At 48.9% G+C, this 23,776-nt stretch overlaps 9 protein-coding genes across 9 annotated transcripts; 3 read left to right on the forward strand and 6 right to left on the reverse strand.

Moving 5' to 3' along the window:
- Positions 1–1,370: 1,370 nt before the first annotated feature.
- N7496_007132 (DNA-directed RNA polymerase) lies at positions 1,371–5,563 on the reverse strand (the record flags this gene model as incomplete). The annotated part of the gene is made up of 2 exons (XM_056700061.1): positions 1,371–4,691; positions 4,763–5,563. The coding sequence occupies 2 exons, from the start codon at positions 5,561–5,563 to the stop codon at positions 1,371–1,373; spliced, it is 4,122 nt and encodes a 1,373-aa protein (XP_056555474.1).
- Positions 5,564–6,231: 668 nt separating this feature from the next.
- On the reverse strand, positions 6,232–7,343 carry N7496_007133 (uncharacterized protein; the record flags this gene model as incomplete). Its single annotated transcript, XM_056700062.1, has 3 exons — positions 6,232–6,447; positions 6,529–6,794; positions 6,860–7,343. 3 exons carry the CDS (start codon positions 7,341–7,343, stop codon positions 6,232–6,234), a joined length of 966 nt encoding a protein of 321 aa, XP_056555475.1.
- A 1,465-nt stretch (positions 7,344–8,808) lies between these two features.
- On the forward strand, positions 8,809–9,564 carry N7496_007134 (alpha/beta hydrolase; the record flags this gene model as incomplete). The annotated part of the gene is made up of 1 exon (XM_056700063.1): positions 8,809–9,564. The coding sequence occupies one exon, from the start codon at positions 8,809–8,811 to the stop codon at positions 9,562–9,564; it is 756 nt and encodes a 251-aa protein (XP_056555476.1).
- A 957-nt stretch (positions 9,565–10,521) lies between these two features.
- N7496_007135 (cytochrome P450) lies at positions 10,522–12,486 on the reverse strand (the record flags this gene model as incomplete). Its single annotated transcript, XM_056700064.1, has 5 exons — positions 10,522–10,712; positions 10,771–11,156; positions 11,216–11,355; positions 11,417–11,751; positions 12,060–12,486. The coding sequence occupies 5 exons, from the start codon at positions 12,484–12,486 to the stop codon at positions 10,522–10,524; spliced, it is 1,479 nt and encodes a 492-aa protein (XP_056555477.1).
- A 730-nt stretch (positions 12,487–13,216) lies between these two features.
- N7496_007136 (fungal specific transcription factor domain-containing protein) lies at positions 13,217–15,604 on the reverse strand (the record flags this gene model as incomplete). The annotated part of the gene is made up of 7 exons (XM_056700065.1): positions 13,217–14,095; positions 14,150–14,410; positions 14,469–14,902; positions 14,962–15,254; positions 15,369–15,479; positions 15,525–15,539; positions 15,591–15,604. 7 exons carry the CDS (start codon positions 15,602–15,604, stop codon positions 13,217–13,219), a joined length of 2,007 nt encoding a protein of 668 aa, XP_056555478.1.
- Positions 15,605–16,079: 475 nt separating this feature from the next.
- On the reverse strand, positions 16,080–16,991 carry N7496_007137 (oxidoreductase, short chain dehydrogenase/reductase family; the record flags this gene model as incomplete). Its single annotated transcript, XM_056700066.1, has 1 exon — positions 16,080–16,991. One exon carries the CDS (start codon positions 16,989–16,991, stop codon positions 16,080–16,082), a length of 912 nt encoding a protein of 303 aa, XP_056555479.1.
- Positions 16,992–17,884: 893 nt separating this feature from the next.
- N7496_007138 (NADP-dependent mannitol dehydrogenase) lies at positions 17,885–18,936 on the forward strand (the record flags this gene model as incomplete). The annotated part of the gene is made up of 5 exons (XM_056700067.1): positions 17,885–18,084; positions 18,144–18,220; positions 18,277–18,360; positions 18,412–18,480; positions 18,536–18,936. The coding sequence occupies 5 exons, from the start codon at positions 17,885–17,887 to the stop codon at positions 18,934–18,936; spliced, it is 831 nt and encodes a 276-aa protein (XP_056555480.1).
- A 579-nt stretch (positions 18,937–19,515) lies between these two features.
- N7496_007139 (sulfatase family protein) lies at positions 19,516–21,510 on the forward strand (the record flags this gene model as incomplete). The annotated part of the gene is made up of 6 exons (XM_056700068.1): positions 19,516–19,798; positions 19,850–20,029; positions 20,080–20,372; positions 20,431–20,679; positions 20,755–21,102; positions 21,157–21,510. The coding sequence occupies 6 exons, from the start codon at positions 19,516–19,518 to the stop codon at positions 21,508–21,510; spliced, it is 1,707 nt and encodes a 568-aa protein (XP_056555481.1).
- Positions 21,511–21,840: 330 nt separating this feature from the next.
- On the reverse strand, positions 21,841–23,457 carry N7496_007140 (D-aminopeptidase; the record flags this gene model as incomplete). The annotated part of the gene is made up of 1 exon (XM_056700069.1): positions 21,841–23,457. One exon carries the CDS (start codon positions 23,455–23,457, stop codon positions 21,841–21,843), a length of 1,617 nt encoding a protein of 538 aa, XP_056555482.1.
- Positions 23,458–23,776: the final 319 nt, after the last annotated feature.

A 23,776-nucleotide genomic window follows, 5' to 3' on the forward strand; every position in this document is an offset into this window, starting at 1 on the left:
TGTACTTTCTCGTCTGATTTATCAACAACACAAAAAAAAAAAAGTGGCCGAGTCGGTTTTCTCCCCAAGCGTCCAGTCAGTTCTCCGCCATCGGGGTTAGATTATGCGTCGTCTGATTGGCCGTTGATCACGACATCGACAATCTTGAGAGGCAAACATTGCAAACATGCCGCATTGAACGCTGGTGCGGGGGATCCCGTGATATGCTTGCTGAGTCATGGCCGAGCACGTCACCGTCGGCATTTGCTCGGGCAGTTCAGTCCCTCGTTTGAAGTCCCGAGTATTGAGGTGAGGAGGAATTGAACAGCTCAGTATCACGATATACCACTATTTAACGCTGAAGATCAACCCTCCATCATAATGATCCCGAGATAGTCGCACATAGCATATATATGCACTTGTTGGAAATATACTACATGTTATAGTTTGTATCAAGTTGTTCACCGAGCAAATACTACCAATAACGGAGCGGCGATTACCGACTCGGCTCTCGGTCGAGAGAGTGGACGAGTAGTTTCTTCACGGCACATGACGATGGAATAATGTTGGAATATTCGCTGGCTCGCTGGTGTAATGTTCCTGGCCAAATCCTGTCCCATACCACTATTTTCTATTATCTATCATAGTGTTTTGAATCCTAAATACCAAAAAATTGACCCTTCTATATATGAATCAAAAGCAAAAATGATCGACGCAGGGTTCGAACCTGCGATCTCCCGTGTGTAAGACGGGCGCCTTCACCACTGGGCCAGTCGATCGATCAACATGGATGACTAAAGTTTATTGTCCACCTATGTACTACTCATCTGAATTCCCTCCAAGGACGCCCACAAAACATGCCGACCTTTCAATCTCAACCTCTCCTTCCTATCGTTCGTTAATACAAGCTGGCTATTGAATCCGTGCCAAATAGAATGGGTTCCTAGGAACATGAACTGTTTCTAACAAAATGCAAGGCAGCCAAATGCGCGCTAATATGTAGGCTATTGTCTAACGTAACATACACTGGAATGCGTATATATTTCCCCATGTTTCCCTTGACGATCGCTCAGGTTGGATGATCAGGGACCACCTAACTTGACCGGCAACGATGGAATTATCTCCAGGCTAGCTTATAGAGTATAGGTCAGATTGAAAATATTATGCATGATATTGTATGTGCTTTTCTTCCGCTGCGCCAATGCTCAAATCATCAACGTAATATACATGTAGGACATGCCTTCCACAGACATTCCCTGGTAAGAGGAGAAACAAAGTTAAATATACAATCGGTAAAAGACACCGAGATAAAAAGAATCCAGTGTAATAGAACGCCAAGCCATATGCGTCACAGATCATCGACAAAACTCCACTGTTAAAAAACAAATTCTTCAAGAGAAGAAGTACTGGCTGTCACGAATCCGGCTCAGATCCCACGAGCCCTTCGTAGGAACAGGTCGGAAGCGAAGAGGCAGCCAGAGCCAGGTGTGCGGCTTTTGCCTCTTCTTCTGCTTGGTCGCCTGCTTTTCTTCCCCAGCACCACCCTCAGCTGCCATGGTGTCGTCTGCCTCAGCGTCCGCGCTGGAGGACTGAGTGTCCATCATGTCAATCTCAGTGAACAGGCTTTGAATGGCCGGGTCACTAGTATCGACATTGGAGGAAGGCCCCCGCTCAGCAGCGGCCAGATCGTCGGGGACGTGGCCAACGGTGGTTTCACCGAGGGTGCTAGCCATAGCCAAGTGATCGTCCGTGCCACCCATCTTTTCAAAGATGGCAGCGGGGGTTTCCATGGCACGGCCTTCAGCCTGGTCGGCAGGGTCATCCGAGCGTAGCAGAGTCTGTCGGCGATGCTCGTCAATCAGCTCAACCAGTCTTGCGTTGCGCATGTTGGCCTGGCGGCGTTTCCGCAGAGTGCGACCAATTGCACTGTTGGAGTCAACCTTGGCAAGGAACAAGTTCTTGCCGTAACGGACGTTGAACTCTGAGGCAAGGCGTCCGACAATGTCATCGGAGTGCATGTGCACGAATGCGTCGCGGAGGATGCTGTTCATGGAGTCGACATCACCGGCGTGGGTCCAGAACGAATCATGCACGGCAGAGAAGGTAAGGCCGGCATCGTTACAGGCATTGGCAGACATGATCATGTGAGTGGCATCCAGAGAGTGGATGAAGTTAGGCGGGAAGGCTTGGAGCTGCTTCCGACGGGAGACCACGTCCTCGGCGCTAGGGTCCACAATGCTGACGGTCTGAAGCGAGGTCACAACGCGACGGGCCTTGCGGGTGCGGTATGGCTGAACCACGGGCAGGCCGAGAGGAGTAGTCCAGATGACGGTTGACTGGAACTTCTTGGACGGGTCGAACTTGGTGCTAGTACCCTTTTCGGAAGGCTGGGAGGGGGACAAGGCGTCATTTGCCATCGCCTCGATCTGCTCAGGCGTCAAAGATTGAGTGATGCGGGTGGCGCAATCGCCGAGCCAGTATTGAATTTCATGGGCACCGTTGAACATGGAACCCAGGGCCTCGAAAATCTTTCGCGCAATATAGAGCGCGCCGTCCTTCTTCATCTCGTTGGAAAGATCGGGGAAGTGGTCGTTGAGCTGGCGGCGCACCTGTCGCATAGCTCCCATGAATGTCACACCATAGACGTTGGTCATGACGGTCTGCTTGACAACCTTTCGGGTGATCCTTCCATCCAGTACCTGTGCAACCTTGTGGCCCTCAGCAGCATCCTTCGCCACGGACTTCTTCACGAATTCAGAAACACCAGTGTACACGTCGGAAGGTCGGTCAGATGGCTCTAGGTTGACTTGTTGGGCACCAACAGTGTCACCTCCAAGGGCAGCATAATGCTGAAGTCCGTTGCAGGAACCGTCTTGGTGGATCGGGAGACGAGAGGCATATGTCGTAGGATCGGGGAGGGCTAGGGCATTGCGAAGCTCACAGCAGGCAGCCAGACACTGCCATGGGTCCTCGGCCTTCAGCCACCACCGCTTGCCATGAAGACCCTTGTTCGCAGAGTCCAGAACATCTTCGAGGTGATCCATTGCGAATTTTTCACGCTCTGACATGCTAGCCTTGTCAAAGCCAGCTAAGTTGGCGATTTGAATCTTCAACCAGCGCAGTCCACCGGTACCCAGCGGCTTTGCCTTGCTGAATAGAAGCAAGCCGCGAGCATTGTCGGCACCCATTTGGTTGAGATACGGCGGAAGCGGGTAAGCTCGACCACGGAAGTCAATATTGTGAGGAAGATAGAAAGTCTCGTTGCGGAACGCACGGGCAACTTCCAGCTGGAAGTTCTGGAAGCATCGCATTGAGTGGTATCCGGACCGGAGGTTCTCAATATCACGCATTTGTAGCTGCCAGTCTCTCTCGGCGGCGAAGCCCGCGTCGGGTTCTGGCTTTGGCGGAATGGTAAGATCCGGATCAAGTGGTGCCAGACTTGCGATACCTTCTCCAGAGTTCCAGGCCTCGAGCATAACTTCAAACACGTCGCGGTTGATAACCCAGCCAGTGTTTCCGAGCACGTCGAGTCCCTTCCGAATATCCTTGAGACCATCCTTCTCCAAAGCCGCTTTCACGTAGGCTGGCTGCAAAGTCTCGCCGGGCGTGGATCGAACGATGTTGCTTTGGTATAGACGATAACCTCCCTTCTTTGCTCCCGTCCATGACTGCGGCTTGCAGACCATTGGAAGATGGCGGCCGAGAAGATCTGCGGGCGGTTCTCTGCTGATAATGTCGATGATTTCAGGGTTCATATGGAAGAGTCCCAGTCGCTTTCCGAAGTTCATCTCGTAGGCATGCAAGAAAGCCGGGTGCATGGCCGTCGTAACGTTCCCAGTTTTGGGATCCGTAGTTTTGACAGGAGCTTTGGCAACGTCAAACAACAGGCCCATCAGAACAGCCCCAATCCGCACAGAAACACGAGGAGTCCAGGCATATTCTTCATGTTCCTTCTGCATGTTCTCAGACACAGCCTTCCAGTGTAGGCGACCATCCTTGCTCCTGCGGCCAGCAAGCATGTCCTTGACCATTTTAACACGGCGAGAGTCAGGGGTCGTGTTTTTCTTGAGGTAAGCTTCGGCGATCAGCTCATCCTGGACACCTTTTCCGATAGATGCTGCGACGCTCGAAACTTTGGTTCCCTTTTGCATTCCGTGGCGAGTGAAAACATCCATGACAGAGAGGACTGTGACTGCAGCCAAACGGTCCGAGTCCAGAGACTGCAAGTAAACGCCATATTCACAGCGAGCCTTCTGTTCCTCGGTGCGCATTGGCTGGGTCTCAGCTTCCTCAGCAAGCTTGATCTCTTTCTTGATGGCATCTGAAAGGTCTGTATGCCACTGGCTCATGACGGACTTGAGCCTGGATTTACCCGAAGCAACATCCACACCAGATTTGACTCTGCCCTCGAACTCGGCACGCCACCGCTTTGAAGCCGTCCTCATGGTGTCGGATTCGAGTCGCTGTTGTCGAAGCTGAGCATACAGTTCCCTCTTCTCCTCTTCCGTACCCTTGAAACCCTCGGGCAAGGCAATCTGAGGGCCCTCAGAAAATAAGGACAGAGATTCTTTCAAAGAACTTAAACCCAGACCCTTCTGCTCCGCGGCAAGTACCTCGGGGAGATTATCGACTATTTCAGCGGATTGCGTGGAGAATTCTTCGTCGATTTCGGCGGGATCAACCATAGGCGTGAGCAAATCGGAGTAACAGATCTAACAGAGTTGATATAATTAGCGACACTGCAAGGGAACAACAGAGAACGTAGGCTATTGGCAATACTAACCTTGGATAATTCACCAAGATCCAGATCCGTCAGTACCTCGCTAGCCAGAAGATCTTCATGAAGGTCCGCCTGCTTGGCAAGACCCCAGTAACGGCGGACCGATCTCTCACGCTTAGAGCCATGCAGCATACGAAGAGACATGCGAACCATGACCGCAAAAGTAGTGGCATCTGGCCTCACACCACCCGATGGCATGTCAACTTCAAACCATTTCTGCAATGGCAAAACCATTTCGTCCTGCCGAGTGACAATCATGTGCGAGACCATTGCCTTAAGATATTTATTGTGCAAAGCAAGAAACTCGGCAGAATCAACAGGGTAGTAGACCTTCAATCGGCTGATCAAAGCTGCAGCACGATCGAATCGACCCACCCGAAGTGACATGTCAAAGTTGGCCATCATCTCATCCTCGTCACCGCCGATTCCCCGAATCTTCCGCAGAATTTTAGGCTGAGTCTGGGGGATCTCATTCAGGACGATTAAAGACGAAGTATCAAAGGAATCGGACATTTGGAAGGGCGATGGCCGGGTGATACCTGGATATGGAGAGTCGTCTAGCATGTAGGAGGATCCTTGTTCGAGGACGGATGGGTCGGCCGCGGTAGCGAGATTGCGATGCGATTGAAAAGATGGTCTTCGGGGTCGGTCTTGTGTCGATGTGCATTGTGACTTCACGATAGGAGTTGGGCGGCTTGAACTCGAGTGCAGGCGCACTGCTGGAGAGACGCCCAGCGTTCGGATGGCATTCGCCTTTCGCAGGTGGAAGAGCGCATTTTTTTGACGGGCGACTCGGGATAACATGATGCAAAAAGATGTCGCTTTAGATAATCAACAATTAAAGGAGTAGGAAGGTCAATGCCAGCAAAAGATAGAAAGAATTAAGAGTGAAGTATTGAGGCAAAATGATGAAAAAAAAAACAGCGAGAACACAAATAATGCAGGCGAAAAGCAGGAATGCGCAAGACAGCAAAGGGAGACACGGTATTCTCTAGTTTGGTCAGGGCTCTGCTGGATGTATTCCGGTTGCTGCCCTGCAGCCCTCAACCCGAGCGAAAAACGACTTGGAATAAAGAAAGGAATGGGATGAGGATGAATAGGGATGCTGAGCACGAGAGCTGCCGGAGACTCGGCGAAAAAAAGCGTCGCGGAACGCGTGACTGCACGTGACTGCCCCTGATAAGCTCTTGCTGATTGGTGGCGAGATCTACACGGTGGCGATGCCCATTGTATGAGTAGCAAAGTTTCCCATTTGGGACCTATTGTCTATAGACTGGAAGACGAATAGTCCAACAGTATCTAGCCTACTACACGCGATCCAGACATGGAGCACAGTGAATATGATCATGCTCTTATCGGCAGTGTGCCCATTCGCTATCGATAGTACAAGAAACCCGTGGGCCAAGAAATGAACCTCCAGTCTTATGAACGCCAATTTTTTAACCATATGCTCAATCATGATGTGACCTGGTTCAGCTTTCGTCCTCGCTATCTGACGGCCCTTCCATCTGTTTTTGCCGGTTTTGTTTCATCGCCCATCCAGTCAATTCAGGCCGGGCAGGATCAATCCGTGGAGCACTCATGCCATCCAAATAGTCCTCACTGTTAATGGTAGCCTTCAATTGGGGAAGATCGTCAGGCTTCTGGCTCATCATGTAGTTTTCATAAGTGTACCATGAATCCTCGGTCTGGAAAGATGTTCGTATTAGATCATGCGCATTGTTGCAACGGGGAAAATCCAAGGGGGCCACCGCGAGCCGACCGCTTACCTCTGCATCGATCCATTCGAATTTCTTCCACTGTTCTTCTTGCATTTTCTTGAGGAGATCCAGGTTTCCGTGAAGCATGGCGCCTCCGTCTTCCGCACCCTTGACCTTCACGTCGATAGCGCGTGCCTCGGGCTCGGCGGGACGTTCTTCATCTTCCTTCTTGCCCTTCGCGCCTCTTCCCTTGGGCAATTCATCCATTGCGTCGAGATGATGAACCTGGGGCTGTAATTGAACCACGGCGGAGACGGGTGATAGGTGGAGGTTTTCTAAATGCCTTGTTAGTGACGTCCACCAATACCACTCTAGCGGAGAGATGGAGGAATAAACGCACTTCCTTTGAATGTAGCCAGCATATAGACTGGATCACCCTCCTCTGCAGGCTTGATACGCCCACCTAGTGCCTGTGTCCTCAGTAGCGCAGATGGGTCCATGGTCTTCTTGTTGTCCAGCACTTCAATGTCTTCATTGCCCTCTGCCTTGATCCGACCTCCGCCGCCAGGGATTCCACCGGTACTGAAGCCACCAGCCATGCCGTAAGCTCCACCATTGCGTGCAAAGCGGCCCTTCTTCATGGCGTCGCCGTATCGAATACCCTTCTCCACATCGTAGGTGCATCGGGTAAAGATGGGCACTTCAAGCTCTACCAGACCCGAGTCGGGTTTCATGCGCATGACGGTCGGTTTTTGGCCCTTTCTTTCATTGTATGGCTTGGATTGCGGGCGGTCGAGGTATTGGAAGACGTATCGAGAGACCTCGGAGTCAGTGAGGAAAACGTCGTAGGAGGCAATGACGGGATCGTCCTCGGTGGAGGCCATAATGGGTGAGGAGTATATGAGGTGATGAGGGAGTATAAAGGGAGGCCTGAGAATTGGTAGGATCACCGAAGAGTTTGAAAGTGTCCGCGAGCGCCTTTAGTTCAGGTTTTTTTTCTTGCGATAGCTCATCCAGATATCCTAGCGGGCGTGATAAGCGGGGAGTGGCAGAAAAAAGAAAAGCTCGTCTCACCGCTTTTGGGTCACCGCCTTATTCGGAACTATAGCAGCCCGACATACTTCCTCTCTTGGAAGACCTTGTTCCCCTCCCATCGTTGTATGCTTTTCTACCGATGTCGAGATACCAATCTTCAGGCCTCATTGTGCTCGTCATTAAATTGTCCGTGTCTTCCTAGTGTGGGAGAGACACACCCTTACTCGACTCTAACTCCAGCTCCATTGCATTGCGATTGATCGACCATCATCACCCCTCAATGTCCCATGCACGTTTCCCGCGTGGACTCCGAAACTTGCTGCGCGCTCGATGACAGCAAATGATTACGGATTTCTCATAGGTCACTCATATCACACAGCCGGCAAGATCGGGAGATACTAACGTGTCGAAATAAACGCGATTGGGTGACGCGCACCGCGAACGCAGATAGATCGTTGTTCCCAAATTGGTTCAAACCTTATAGACCGTCGTCACAAAATACGAATGTCATCATGACCTCAGCCTTGCCGTCAGCTCGATAGCTGCGGATGAGGCTGAGCAAGGCCCCTTACTCATTGATTGGCCTAAGCGATCCCAAAGTGCAGACCCCATCGACCAATCTCCGCTCCATGAATGGGCTGATTGGGTGGTGAGTTTTGGGTTGAATAGCTTACTTACCCCCACGGTTTAGATGCCACGGACTTGCATTGAACAACGATCGCAACTTTCGCTCCATTCGATAGTCTTCATTCCTCAGGATCACTTGGATTTCTTATCCAGAATTTTAGCGGAGTAGCCACGGTGTCAATTCTTCCCTGAAGATACTCAGAGAGGTATTATATTATGGACTGTTGCCGGTTGGCTTCCAAAGGTTGATGGAGATTGGATGGAGGTGCGTAAAATTATGTAAATTAATTAACGGATTAATTTTTACTTCCTGTTTCGTAATTCTCCTTCTTTCTTTCTAGACGCATATAATCTTAAGCAATTCCGATCCGTCTGAGACCATCTCGTGAGTGGTTGATCCAATTACCTTCCAACTAGGCCATAAACGGAGGCTAAGTGCGAAGATTCATATAAGCGAACCTACTTCGTGGCGGCAAATTTGGGGGCTGAAAAGCAGTAAGGAAGCCTTTTTACAAGCGTGAGGCTGCGAAAGTCAAAATATCTCCTGAATTTCCAGGATTTGGACGGCTTTATTTAACCCCCTTCCTCCCCCCAACCCGAGGAGACTCTATCTCAACTAGTCTTGCTTCATCCAGACAAGAACGAATTCTCTTCAATCAGAAAACTGTTAATTCCTACAATAATAAAATGACTTCATTGATCTTTAACCATGGAGCTTGGCACAGTCCAGAGTGCTGGTCCAAGGTGATTCCTGCCTTTAAGCAACGAGGATATCGCTGCTTCGCCCCGCAATTGGATTTCTGCGGCACAGAGCAGCCCGTCGACTCTCTGGCAAGCACCATTCATCAGATTCAGACACTCATTGCCCAAGAAACTACCCTGGGTAACGATGTTGTATTGATCAACCATTCCTTCGGTGGCTCGGTGGGCTGCAGTTCCGTGAAAGGATTCACTCAGAAAGACCCATCGAGATTGACCCCGAACTCGGGCAAAGTCATCGGAATCATCCAGCTTTGTGCGTTTATGCCACAGTCGGGTTTATCTTTGTACGACATGGTCGATATTACAAAAGTTTTCCACCATAGCGAACCTGATGGCTGGGAGGGAATCCATCAGGACCCGGTAGCGTTGTTCTACAATGACATGTCCCCAGAAGATGCCCGTTACTGGAAGGATTGTCTGCTGAAACACTCGACTGCCGCGTTCAAGGACTCGGTCAATGTTTACCCTGGGTGGGCTGATGTGCCAACTTCGTTTATCTTTTGTTTGAGGGATGGCGCAATTCCGCTCCAGATTCAGGAGGCAATGGTCGAGGCTGCGAAGGGAGCAGGTGCATCTATCACAACGCGGTCCTTGGATACTGGCCATAGCCCTTTTTTCAGTAAACCCGAAGAGACCACCAGTGTGATCTCGGAATCTCTGAAGTCCTTGGAAAGTAAATGAGGAATTAGAACGGTTATGTTTGTCTTCGTCATCCAGAATTCGTGTAGTAGAAGGTCGGTGTCGGGTGTTTTAAGGCGTTTGTGTGTTGAGTACAGGCGTGGAGAGATTAATCGTCTCAAGGGTTATCACCAACTTCCAGTTATTCCAGGTACTCTCCCCCCTCATATGGCTTAGTTGGTAACCAATCCGATGGTGATCAATGGGTGTGCCCCTGTGAAGGAAATTGAGGGGAAAATATGTGACAGGTATCCGATGTCGAGCACCACTCCACGGATGACCGGGCACATCCCTAGGCGGGGAGAGTGGGCGAGCGAGCTGATCCCCCTCGCTCGCCGATTTCTCCTTTTATATTTTCTTTTTTATTTAATATATTATTATATAGTATAGTATCTCCGATATTACGATTCCATCTTTTTACTCGAAAATATGGTACTAGTTAGGGTGTAGAGAGGAAATTTTTAATTGGATCTGGTCCCAGGCCTACCTCTAAAGTATGTACTTCGGCATCGTGAGATCGGGATGGAGCATCGTGATGAAGTACATATGAAACGAGAGGTCGATGGTTCGATCCACAGTTGAAGCGAGCTTTTTTTCAAGTCCACATTTTTGAGAAATGTTTGCTCCAATAGATCGCTTGATATTCCGTTTTTTCACGGTATTTCTGGTTTCATCGTCGCTTTTGCAAACCTGGACTATGAATCCTATATGTTTATGCCCGGTCTTGCTAATTTTGATTTAGAACACGACATCCTTGAGAAAGGGAGGGATTAGGATTTGCCGAATTGAGTTATGAGTTAAGATAATTTCAACAAGCTTGATTATTAAACAATTTAGCACCATTATAAGACAATGCCCACCAGCTGAGGGTCAGCTCAGTACCAGTTTACATCTCCAAAGAAGATCTGGGGAAAAGATGGTCCGGCGTAACGATAAATTTGACGAGTACTGCTCGAAGATTTAGCCCTTTCGCTCGCTGAAAACCAAATGAAGAGGTTGTATTGCTAAGGTAAAAGTGTCCTTGGCATTTTCATCGAAACTCTTCCCATCCTCCCCTGGTGCCAACGAGATATCAAACTCCTGTGCGATCGACCGGATAGCAATACGCATTGACAAATATGCCAGTTGCTTGCCTGCACATGAATAGTGACCTGGGGTAGAGAGGTGAGTACTAGCAATAATGAAAAATCGTGGAACAGGACCCCTTACCTATAGTGAAAGGGAAGAAAGCCTTGTCATCGAATACCATGCCTTGGTCTTTCTCAAGCCATCGTTCCGGGATGAACTCCAAGGGACGAGAAAAGTTGCGTGCGTCTCGTTGTAGCAAATACTGAGGAACAACCACGATCGTATTTCCCGGAATGAAAACCTCATCAATGAAGAGACCCTCTGGAGGTGTGACCCTCATTTGACCACTCGGCACGACTGGCTTTAAGCGGAGGGTTTCGTTGATTACCGCCTCGAGGTACGGCAGGGGATGGGCAATATCTTGGACACCATATGCTTCATCCACCTCCCTTTGCAACTTTTGGTATACTGCTGGGTGAGTAGCAAGATAGTACAAGATGTGCGCGATCGTTGTTGCGGTCGTATCGCTATATGAATTACGAGCGTGTTAGTGTTGATACAGATGAAATAAAACCATTCAACGCACCTTCCAGCAACAATTGCAAGTCTGCCTTCATCATGTAGAGATCGGTTGCTAGGGGAAGCAGAAGCTTCTCCATCATCCTTTGCTTTTAACAGCCAGGAGATGACATCAGTTGGTCTTTTCTCTGTATCCTGGCGCCATTCCTGTCAAAAGTTAGTTGTTAGCCAAGTAAAATTTGTCGATATTCGGTTCTGTCATACATACCGCCTTTCGCTGCTCTACTTGCTGAACGCAGTATTTGTCGAAGATCGCGTACGGGCCAGCGAGTCCAGGGATACGGACGAGCAAATGCAACAGCCATGGCATTGCCCCGAGAAGGCCAATCTGTTCCAGCTGTGCATGCATGGCAGTAATTGCAAAATGCTCAGTACCTTCTTCAAGTTGTCTAAAGTCCTTCTTAAATGTGATCTCTCCCATGACGTCGAATGAATAATATTGAGTCCACTGGGTGATCTCGACATCTTTGTCCTGCCGGTCTTTGAGTTGTTCAATTAAGATGTTGACCTTCTTTTGAATCTGAGGTTGATAGCTGGAAAGCGCTATGCATACAAATTAGCTTCTTGACTCGAGTCAGAGAGAGTTTGGCTCGGCGCAACCTTTTGTTCCAAGACCCCTATCCCATGCTCTGCGACGTCCCCGATGGATCTCATGATCTCTCAAAGCTAGCAGGTTAACTTTGCCGGGATTGTCGGAAATCTGGCTATACCACGGCCCCTTTACACACTTGGATTGTGGGCCGTGAATGATACGCACTGCCGAAGCACGGTTGACAGAAATCTCACGAGGTCCTATCGAGCGGATCAGTCTGGATTGGATTCTTGAAAGGAAATACACGCGAGTGACGAACCTGTTCTAACAAAATCACCAAATTCAGCATGTAACTTCTCCAACTCGTGGTGATACTTGAAGCCAGAGAGTTTAATGGTCAAAACTGTATAGAATCGGCTGATCCTTGCTCCCCACCGGCCAGGAAAATGCCGCAGGCGATGGAAGAATGACCGATAGATAATGGTGCTAGCTCCTAGACCCACTGAGAAAAAAAGGCAAGCGAGCGAGGATTTCGCGATCGCACAGAGAACATCGACGCCCAATACTTTCACGAAAGATGTAGCCAAGCCGGCCCAGGCAAGGAAAACCCCAATGAGCAAGCTACCGACGGCGCTGTCGATCTCGCTGGTGAGTATCAAAAGATGGGACAGGATACCCAGGGTACAAAAGGTCGCAGCGATGTGGGCCTCGTCCGAAACACAACTCAAGAGCAAGGATGTATGCATTTTGATATCTCTTCAGTGCATCAACGAGACAATGAAGATTGTGATGATTGCGAGTCAGTGATGCAGAGACGTGACCGATAGTAAATAAAGACCCAGCTAAGCTTACCCGGCTATCCTCAGCCTCCCCGCATTCGCGACCCTCCACTACAGAGATGCGCTGGCTATTATTTGACATTTGGACGATACATGTGTGACGAGGCCGCAGATAGAATCCTTTTCCGGTTAGTGGCAAGCCAGTGACAGCATGCGATGGGGGCCTAAGGCGGCCGTCATTGCACAGCTCATCAATACAAGTAGAAAGACGCAGCCAAAAAGCTTCTCTGAATTATGACTGGACCAGTAAATGCACGGTCCAACTTTTCAAATCCCAGTTTATTTTCCAAGGCATACTGTATGATACAATTATGTCTGGGCACACGCCACTGATGCAATGGTCGTGGAAAGATGTCAGTAATCCCAAGATGTAAGACCAGTCCTAGCTCATGAAATTTCAGCTGACAAGCGGCTGTGCACGATGGATATTTGGTCGCAACACGAGACTCGATTCTTTGAAGAAAGAATGGTCGAACAATAATTTAGACCTACGCAAGTCCGTCTGGGGGGGGGGGTCATTGGATTCACCTGTAATGTTATGGAGCCTACATAAGTCCCACGAGCTGAGGTTCAAAGCACGCAGATACGAAAGAGTAAAGAGGAGGATAATATATCTTCTGGATAAGATTGCTTGCTACTATGTGTTTGATGGGAGATAATCAAACGCTCCAATTTCGTCTGTGCCCGGAAATCCTCTCAAACCGTGAAATAAATCGTTGCCCCATGATGGATCTTCAAAGAACATTTGAAGTGTAGGATCTACAGCAAGTGACGCTGATGGCATCCCGGCATCTTCTTGTATGAGATCGACTTGGTAATTAGATCGAGTACCGTCAGATATACCTGAGGGGTGCCCTTGTTGCTGAATTTGATCGCGTAGCCTGTGGAGAACAGCCAGGCACCGCATTGCAGCTTTATCTTTTTGGCTCAATGATGCCAAACAGTCACGGGCTCTGGAAACAGATGAAAGCCAAAGGTCTTGGTTTCTATCTTCCAACCCCGACTCGATGGATTGAAGTGATCGAAGGTGATGGATGCTGAGGACAACTGCTGCTTGGAAGAGGAAGTAGGTTGCATACCAACTAAGGCCGGCGTGAACTATGTCGAGATTATCCTGAAGGAATTTGGTGATTTCCTGTATCGTTTCAACTGCCGTGAGATGGCAGATGTTCTGAGCTTCTTCGTGATCAGAAGGCAGATTGCACAGTTTCTGACTTCCCCACCAAAGCATCATGCGAAGGTTCTGCTCCTTCCAAATAATTATGGCACGGGGACCACGAAACCATTCGGGAACCGCATGGGCAGTAAAGTAAGAAGGCAATGAGAGCTTCCAAGCATTGAACTGATGATTAATCGAACGAGAGATCCTCAGGTCCCATGAGGTCTTGTTTGTCGAAGATATGAGCTCCGCAAACACAGCGTTTGCGATTGATGTTAAACGTGACTGTGCAATAATTGCCGAATAGATGGTGGGATAATTTGTTACCGGTGGCAAGATAGATTGCAATGTACAAGCCTGTGAGAGAATTCAGTAAAATACGCCGGATAGGGAACAATTGGTTCATCGCACCGAATCATCAATATTTCGTGGAAGATGAGTCTCGATGAACGAGTCAGAGACCATGATGGGCCTTCCGGTTGTGATGCTAAAGCCCGAGTCAAAGCAATAGACTGTCCACCACACGACTCTTCGCCGCTCATTAGAGAGTGTATCTTCCGTCGCTGCCGTGGGAAGCTCTCGATGAAGACCCAGCCCAAGTGCCATTCGGTGCGCAATCCCAATAAAGTTGTAGCCGGTATTAGGTCGATCTCGTTTTTGGAGGTAGTTGCCCTGCAACACATTAGCTGCACACTTTCTGAAATATGAGAACCCTTATTGGCAAGCCTACCATTAGAAGGCAGGCCTGGACGGTGAGAAGAGTTCCAGACTCTAGCATGCGCATCGACATGCACGAGCGCGCAGCCATGTAGAACCTGGACTGCTCAGCTTCCGACTCTTCCCCGAGAATCCAGTGACCGATTGCAAAGACTAGATGGAATACAATGTGCCAGCTTGACCGTCGATGGACTTGATGGCGATTCTGGAATTTCTCCCGGAAGATCTTCTCGTGTAGGATAGGATATGAAGTGTTATACCATCCAAAATATGCATCAACAAGACCTTCTAGGGTCGTAGCGTCCGCAAGGTTCACAAGTTGTGAGGGGCTAGCAGTTTGGTTACTGTTAGCCGGAGAGTCTTGTGCTTGATCCCTCGAGCCCGAGGTGGTAGTCTCCGGAAGAAGGCCTGAAATCGCGTTGAGCATTGTCGAACCCGAGGTGTTACCTAAGATGACAACTCAGCGTTTGATCAATAAGTTTCCGTGGGGCTTCCAGAAATCTGACCAAGGTATCCTGATTCTGCTCGCTTGTTTGGAAGCACAGCCATCCCATCTGGCGCATCTTTCTGTAAACGCGATGGAGACATCGTCGATGCTTCACTCCATTCAAAGCGATCCAATGAAGGGTCACTCTCAGGATCGGACTCTAAAGCCTCGGGTCTTTCCAGAGATGTAGTGGGCTCGTCCACACCATTCCGTGTCATTGAATCCAGGGCCGCATGAATATCAATATTTGGATCAAGACTCTTAATCAATGATATTAATTTCGCACATCGTAGCTCTGTTGCATCCAGATTTCTATACTGTGTCAGAAAGTGATACGTCCACACCGACGGCCGGAGACTCACTTTCTTGTTAGTGGTGTACGAGTTGGGGGCCGGCCAAAGATGCAGCTCTTATTTGCTCGAGTACAGTATGAGCATGGCAAAGAGCCAGAGCACTGATTTCTTCTTAGTATGGGCCGTTAGAGCAGATTTTCCGTGTGTAGAAGCCATACCTTGCTCTTCCGCTTCTGCAAGATCGCTGGAATCAGTGATGAACAGCACAAGGAATTAGATTGCTTCTTACACGGCACTCAGTACACTATCATAGGTCAGTATCATAATAATCACAATCACAAACGTGAGTAATTACCGCTCGAAGATCATGTGGACCGGACGTTGGACGCCCGACTTTCGGCATTTCGAGGACGATCAGGCCCAGCTCAACCCTTGCTCTAAAACGACCGATCTTAATTCCTCAGCGTGGCATGTAAGGTCAGATCGCGCTTGATCCAATTGCTTCACATTAAAAATTGGAGATAAGATAGATGATGATACAGTTAGGATCTTTGCGGGGCAGCATTCTTTCCTGGTTGATGAGATCATCGGACCGCAGTCGTCCGATCCGATACAAACAGGCGGGAATTGCTTGGAAGCACGCCCACGCCCCGTATTATTGGTCATAGATGAGTGCATTTAGCAACACCTGGGGATATGGTCCTACTTAGATATTTGGTGATACTACTTACTACTTCGTCCTATAATACCTTTGAGATTTCACAACTGCTAAAAGGCCCCGAGAAAAAAGCAAGCATTCAGAACTTTGTTACTATCTACACCTTGAAACGACATGATCTAACTACTAAAACACAGTTGCACCTCCATCAACAAGAATGTCCGTCCCATTCATGTAAGTCCCGGCGGAGCTAGCAAGGAGCACGATTGCTCCTGTCAGCTCAGATGGGCTTCCCATTCGTCCACTTGGGTTACGCTCAGCCCAGATCCGCCTGTGGGCATCTAGTCCCTTGCCTTCGTTCAAGATTGTATCCATATATCCCGGGCTCACACTGTTGGTTCTTATACCGTAACGAGCCCACTCTGCAGCAAGGGAGCTTTTGAGCATCAGCAGAGCAGCCTTGCTAACATTGTACGCCACTTGAGGCTGTGGGTAATTCACGCGATGGGCAGAGATTGATGCCACAAAGGTGATTGAGCCTCCGGTACCTTTCTTGACCATCTCTCGTGCAGCTGCCTGAGCGCAGATAAAGGCTCCAGTAGTATTGATGTCGAGGATCTTCCGCCATTGGGAGACGGGCATCTCGAGGGTTTCGATACAACCCACAACCCCGACAAAGCAAACAAGGGTATCAACCGATCCAAGTAGGCGAACAGTTTCCTCCATTGCCTCGCGAACTGCATCTTCGGCAGTGACATCAACTTGTTGAGTGCAAATCTTAGCGCTGGGAAACTTCGACCTCAATCTTGTAATTTCCTTTCGGCTTGTTGCAGGATTGACATCGAAGATCATGAGGCCTTGGAGGCCATGTTCAAGCAAAGCTTCGCAGGATTGAAGGCCTAGCGTCCCGGAACCTCCCGTAACAACAGCGTTTCCTCGAACGGAGAATCTCTTCTGGGCACTAACAGCAGGGTCGGCCTCGAATGTTGAAGTTGGGGGCGGGGTCATCGAAGCGGGGCTGCCGTCACTGAGGATCATGGATGGAATCGACCTTGCGGCAAGAGCATCGCGGTCGGTCAGCCCATTTGAGGAAGTCATGGCGAGAATAAGAAAATATATATCACAGCCGTGAATGTATAGTTGTGGCAGAAGAATGAACTCGGTAGAATAGCATAAAAAGGTACTCAAATGCTTGAGAGCGATCAAAATCGTGCTTTAAATAGGTACATGCAGGAAGTCGAGTAAGGTCGAGATGCAGATAGTTTTGACTAATAAGGTCAAAAAGCATAAGAACACTCATGTATGTTCGGAAATATGCTCTCCGATACTCAATAATATCGGCCAAACAAAGGCAATGGCAAATCTGGCCTGTGGAACACTTCTAGCTAATGGCCATGGCTTTCGCAACGCATTTGCTTCATTCACGTTCCACTCATGCCGTCATCACGGGGGCCACCGCAGAGGCGGGGAGCGACCAGTAGCAGCGCTAGCGCAACCTTGGAGACGTCGGGCCACAAAACGCCGATGAATGTGGGTCGGATTGGCTTGGGGAAGAGCGACTCACCCCAGAGTCGCCTCGGTTAATTCCCGATGGCGGGGTTTGGTGGAAATAGCCGCTCTTGTACCTGGCCATCAATTCATGATTAGTTGAGATAAAATGTATGTATCTCGAAAGTGACAACTTGAGCTACATAAGTGGATTGATATCTAACTTATCTTCGCCCTTTCTGTTTGAAAGTTGAGGTGACATAAAGGCCCAGGCGCCAAAGGAGAGCTAAGTAAAGCACGAGGGACTGGTATAGCTTTTAGTTATCTCTCCTAGAGGATCAATGGTGTCCTTTTAATTTACCGCCCCGGCGGACAGTATACCGAAAGCGAGTGGGTCACTTCGTTACGCCCTTGGTTATAAAGCCAGTTGGGGGAACCCTTAATTCGAGCATTTCATTGTTGAATTTTCATCACAACAACGATCCCAAAATATACGCCGCAATATGTCTATGTCTATTGAGGACAGCGCCCCGGGACGCGAGGGATTCCCAAGACCTTTCCCTAATACACCTTCCAATGTCTTGGAACAGTTTCGCCTAGACGGCAAAGTTGTTGTCGTTAACGGTGCCGCAGATGGAATTGGCCTAGCGGTAGCACAGGCTATGGCTGAAGCCGGGGCCAATGTCGCCCTGTGGTACAACTCGTAAGTTATTCAATTCTGATTAATCTTGATACTGAACGTACTCACTAAGATACTTGAAGGAATGACGCGGCGATTCAAAAGTCTCAAGAATTGGCTGATCAGCACAAAATCAAGTCAGCTGCTTATAAAGTGGACGGTAAGCCAATGACCATATTTGAAGCCGAAGTTACCTTAAACTGATTTATGATGCAGTCTCCGAGTCTACCCAGGTCTCAGAGACCATGGAAAAGGTTGTTGAAGATTTTGGCAAGATCGATGTTTTCGTTGCGAATGCAGGTGAGTAACACAATGAGAGTCGTGGGACTCGACACAAACTAATTTCTACAGGAATGGCAATTTCCAAGCCTATTTTAGAGCAGACTCTCAGCGAGTATCAAAAGCAGATGTCCGTGAATGGTATGACTTTCTATCCGATATATTGACCATAACTCGTTCCCTAACAAATATCCAGTTGACGGAATTGTTTACTGTGCCAAATACGCCGGCCATGTCTTCCAACGCCAGGGCTTTGGTAACCTCATTATTACATCGAGCATGAGTGCTCATATCGTCAATGTCCCCGTTGATCAGCCTGTATACAACGCCACTAAAGCATTTGTTACCCACTTTGGAAAGTCTCTGGCCCGCGAATGGCGAGAGTTTGCTCGGGTCAACATTGTTTCACCCGGATTTTTCGATACCAAGATGGGGGCTAGCCCCCTTTGCCTCAATGAGGCCTACCGAATGTCCTCTCTGGGAAGACAGGGACACGTGAAGGAGATCAAGGGATTGTATCTTTACCTTGCAAGTGATGCGTCGACTTACATGACGGGAAGTGATGTGCTCATCGACGGTGGCTATGTTTTGCCTTAGGCCTAACCAAGGACGTGCGATTAAGATGGAATAAAATATTTTCAATGAGGTTATTTCAAGCATGATGACCACATTCCCCAAATTCATTTATTAAACATAGGCAAAGGCGTTAATTTCACGGTAAGGCCCCTGGGTCATCAATATTGCTATTACTGGCACAGCCCATATGATTACTTGGAAATTGACCTACTGTTATGGGAAAGATTTACAATCGATCTTGCTCCACTTGAGAGCCTGGGGCTGAGTGATCTGAGCCAACACGCGGCCCCAGGGTCCAAGGTTAACCAGATTGTGCTGTGGGGGCTGGCCCCCACCTATATCAGGTGCGTAATATCGAGGCGTGGATGTCATTAAGAAATAAGAAATAAAAACATGATTGGCCTCGGAGATATAGACCCCTGAATTTCCTTTAATATCAACCCCCAAGGCCACCCACGTGTAGCATTGACCGCGATATAATACCAATTGGGGTAATGCTTCGTTTCTTAGTGAAATTCAAACACGGTGGGATGTGGTATAAATGGGTCGCATCCTCTCTTGATATAAGCTTAAACCGATCGTACTCCTCACAACACCGAGATGAAGCTGGGGACCATTGCTATTGTGCCCCTCTTGATGGGGGCCGCGCTGGCGGCAGACGCAACCTCCAAGCCGAACTTCATCATCATTCTTACTGACGACCAAGATCTCAGAATGGGCTCTATGGATCATTTGCCAAAAGTAAAGAAGTATTTGACAGATGAGGGCATGTATTTCAACCATCATTATGCTACGGTGGCTTTGTGCTGCCCATCGAGAGCTAGCATGTGGACAGGCAAAGCAGCACACAATACAAAAATCACCGATCTGAAACCACCCTACGGTAAGAGAGCTAAAAAAATCACAATAAATCTGTCTTACTAAGGACTTTTAGGCGGATTCCCCAGATTCATCTCAGAGGGATACAACAAAAAGTGGTTACCAGTGTGGCTTCAAGAAACTGGGTACAAGACTTACTTCACGGGCAAGCTGATGAACCAACACAACATCGAAAATTACAAGAATGGCTTGGAAGATATGGGCCTGGACGGGCATGATTTTATGATCGAGCCGGGTAAGACGAATACCATCAGTTAAGGTTGCATGACTGCTAACTTTTTGCAGGGACTTACCAATACGTGAACACCACCATCCAACACAACATGGAAAAGCCTGTATCTCATCCTGGGAAATATGCTACTGATCTACTTGCGGATTTGTCCACGGCCTGGATCGACGATGCTGCCGAGAAAAAATCCCCTTTTTTCCTCGCCATCAACCCGGTGAACCCGCATAGCAATTACGACTGGAATAATGGTAAACCGAGATGGACCAATCCTGTACCGGCAGATCGACACAAAGACGAGTTTCAAGACGCAATCGTTCCGCGTAATACCAAAAACTTCAATCCTGATAGTGTGGGTGCTCCTTCTGCTCGTGTCATTTCTTAAGTCGCAAGCTTACACTTTGAACTAGCCGAGTGGCGCCAGTTGGGTTCACGGACTCGATAAATTGGATGACGCAACACTCAAGGATAATGACATCCACTATCGCCGTCGGCTTCAGGCTCTGCAAGCTGTTGATGATTTGGTTGAGAAGACTATTCAGCGACTTGAGCACCACAAAATGCTTGACAACACTTATATCATTTACACCTCGGACAATGGCTTCCATATCAGCCAGCATCGATTGACTCCTGGTAAACGGTGTCCATATGAAGAAGATGTGCGTAATTTCCACCCATGGTCTTATCTTGATTCCGTAAATTTATTCGAGGACTAAACACTGATAATTCAACAGGTCAATGTTCCCCTCGTTATTCGAGGCCCCAAGGTGCCCAAAGGCAAGACCGTGGATTTCGTCACCTCTCATCTGGATATTGCTCCTACAGTCGTCAACTGGGCCGGAGCAAAAGGACCTGGAGACTTTGACGGCGCGGTGATCCCTGCAGATGGCACACCCGGGTCGCAGGAACCCTGGGAGCACGTCCAAATCGAGCACTGGGGACTTGTCTCAGATAAAGACAACGTTCCCAAGAACTTGATTGGGAAAGTGAACACGTACAAAGCAATCCGAGTAATTGGACCAAAGTACAACCTGTACTATGCGGTTTGGTGTGATGGGGACCATGAGGTCTATGATATGACGGTAAGTAATTATTCAACTTCTGTGTTCCCTTACACTTCAGCTGACGATTCAAAGACCGACCCATACCAGATGAACAACTTGTACAATTCATCTCAGACTATCCTGGGTGCTTCAATGAAGAAGCTCGAGGACAGGCTAGACGCTCTAACGCTCGTCCTGAAAGCATGCGCCGGTGACTCGTGCCGTCAGCCGTGGGAGCAACTACACAAGGGCGGCAAAGTGAAGACGCTTGTTGACGCCCTGAAACCGGAGTATGATGCTTTTTACAAGAATCAAAACAAGGTCAAGTTCAGTCAGTGTGCGAAGTCGTACTTTGTGCAGAATGAGTTGCCAATCAAGTATCATACTTATGGCAGTGATGGTTCGATTCAGGATCGGGATGTGGATTGGTGGATGCAGGCGGGCTGATCTTGAACTTTGGATCTTTCTTTATGATTGAGGATTTGGATTTGAGTGCTCATGGCCAAGTCTGCTTGTATTAGTTGAACATTCTCATTTTACTCACTCCCTTGCCTGTTGGTCGTCCAAGATAAAGGATGCGGCGAAACTCCTAGAAGCCCATATGATGATTTGAATAATGTGGTCATAGTCAATTAAATCTGTACTAAGTACGCATAAAGTCCAGTGGAGAGACCGCAATGGCACGATCCGTGAATTTCACACAAGTCGGTCAAGTATGAAGGAGACTAATAATGGCCCAATCTGGCTCCTGTAAATTTCATGCCAGGAGCACAGACTTTACTGCTTCTTGACAAATTCTACTCCCCTAGCTAACCAACAGCCAATTTTGAAGCCCACAACAGAACCACTCTCGTCGCGGTGGATCACTACAGTCCAGTCACCAGGTGCCGGTGCATCCAAACCACGCGGACAGCTCAGAGCCCAGACATCATCCCCAAGATACCGCATCGACGTCACGATACCTTGTCCGAGATATCCATCAAAGAAACCATACAACATACCCGCTTCTCCAATGCAGTGGAAGGTAGAATCGACTTCTTCTGAATAATAATCGCCCACCAATGCCGTATCCTTGAGAGCGCCCTCACGCGGAGTGAGGCGCCGAGCCTCGAGTTTCCGGTTATCCGACACGCGATGAATGCTAAGGACATCACCGTCAATGGAGCCAGTCATAGTGCGTGCTTTGCCATTCTTTGCGTCGGTCAACTTGAGCGGTGCAGCCTCCAAGTGAGTGTCGTATGTGATTAAGACTTCTCCTACTTGCGAACTCTTGGCGACAGTGATGGCCAATTGAGTGTCCTGGTCGAGGAAAACGCCATACCATTCTGTGGCTGGCTCCACTGATGCATTCTCTGGATTGGGTCGGTTTAATACGCCTCGAAGAATATGGTCGACCGCTGCTGATGCATCGGCCTCGTGGTTGAATAGAACCACGACGGACAGATGCTCCTCTGGCACATGTCTCCGATGCAGCCGGTATCCTCTTAGAGCTCCACCGTGGCCGATCGAGTCGACGCCATTAATATCCACATGATTCAGGCCGTAATGATATCTCGCAGCTGTACCATCGCTAAAGGTTTGTGGCCTTGTCGCAGTGTGATACCAGCTCTGAGGGTCAGCATACAGCCGATCGAGGTATTTCTCATAAGCGATCATGTCATTCAAAGAAGCCACCATTCCGGCATCGCCCGACCATTCCATACGATTGACTGCATCGTAGAATCCATGATCCTCGTTGCCTTCATAGCCGACGCAGGGAGGAGGGTGGTGTGCAGTATTCGGGCAAAGTAGTGCAGTAGTCATCCCCGCCGGCTTGAGAATTCTCTCTTCAAGCAGCTTTCCAAGTGGCTCGCCAGTGACACGCTCAATGATTCGTCCCACTAGGTGGAAATTCACATTCGAGTATGAGTACTCCGTGCCTGGCTCGAAGTGAAGCGACTTGGTCCTGTCCAGCATCGGAGGACAATCCCTATCGACCAAGAACTCGTCATCTGGTTTCACACCCCAAAGGGTAGTCATGGCCCAGTAATCGCGAATGCCGGACTGCATATCACACAAGTTCTGAAGTGTCAGACCCTTCTCCCTCGCCAAGGGGAGCAACTCATGCAGCTTTTCCGTAAATTGACTATGCACGTCGCCCTTAGCTGCCATCGCGGGGGTCGGATTCCGGTGAAGATCCATCATCAAGCCGCACACGAATTGCTTGGTGATTGAGCATATCGGGAATTGGGTGGATGGTTCTACGAGGATACGACGAGATTGATCGGCGTATCCCCAGACGCGTTGGCCGACGACTTCGCCATCTTTGACGACAGCGACCGCACCACCGGGACCCCGGTAGCGAAGTGGAATTTCATTAATGATTTGGTCGATATTTTGCTTTGTGACTGACATTCTGGCTGGTTATTGTTGTGGAGGAGGGAAGAAGAAGAGCTGTTGCCTCGGTCAACTCTGCTTTTATCGCAGAAGTGAGGGGCACAAGCTTATCTTCATGTTACATCCAATAATGTTTTGCATAGCGAAACAACCAGTGCATGAAGATTCAACCCTCCCAGGAATTGAATTCCAATGTTTTGGGGGTGCGTTTCTCTTCCCAATCATGGACCAATTTGATTGGTTTACTTTGAAGAACAACATCGGGCCCCTTGGCAGTGGTAAGGATATGCGCTACACCCGGTTTACCCCAGACTCCCACTGGAATCATCCTTCTCCC

The sequence above is a fragment of the Penicillium cataractarum genome, assembly GCF_028827025.1.
Source record: "Penicillium cataractarum strain IBT 29864 chromosome Unknown utg000005l, whole genome shotgun sequence".
NCBI classification, from domain to species: Eukaryota; Fungi; Ascomycota; class Eurotiomycetes; order Eurotiales; family Aspergillaceae; genus Penicillium; species Penicillium cataractarum.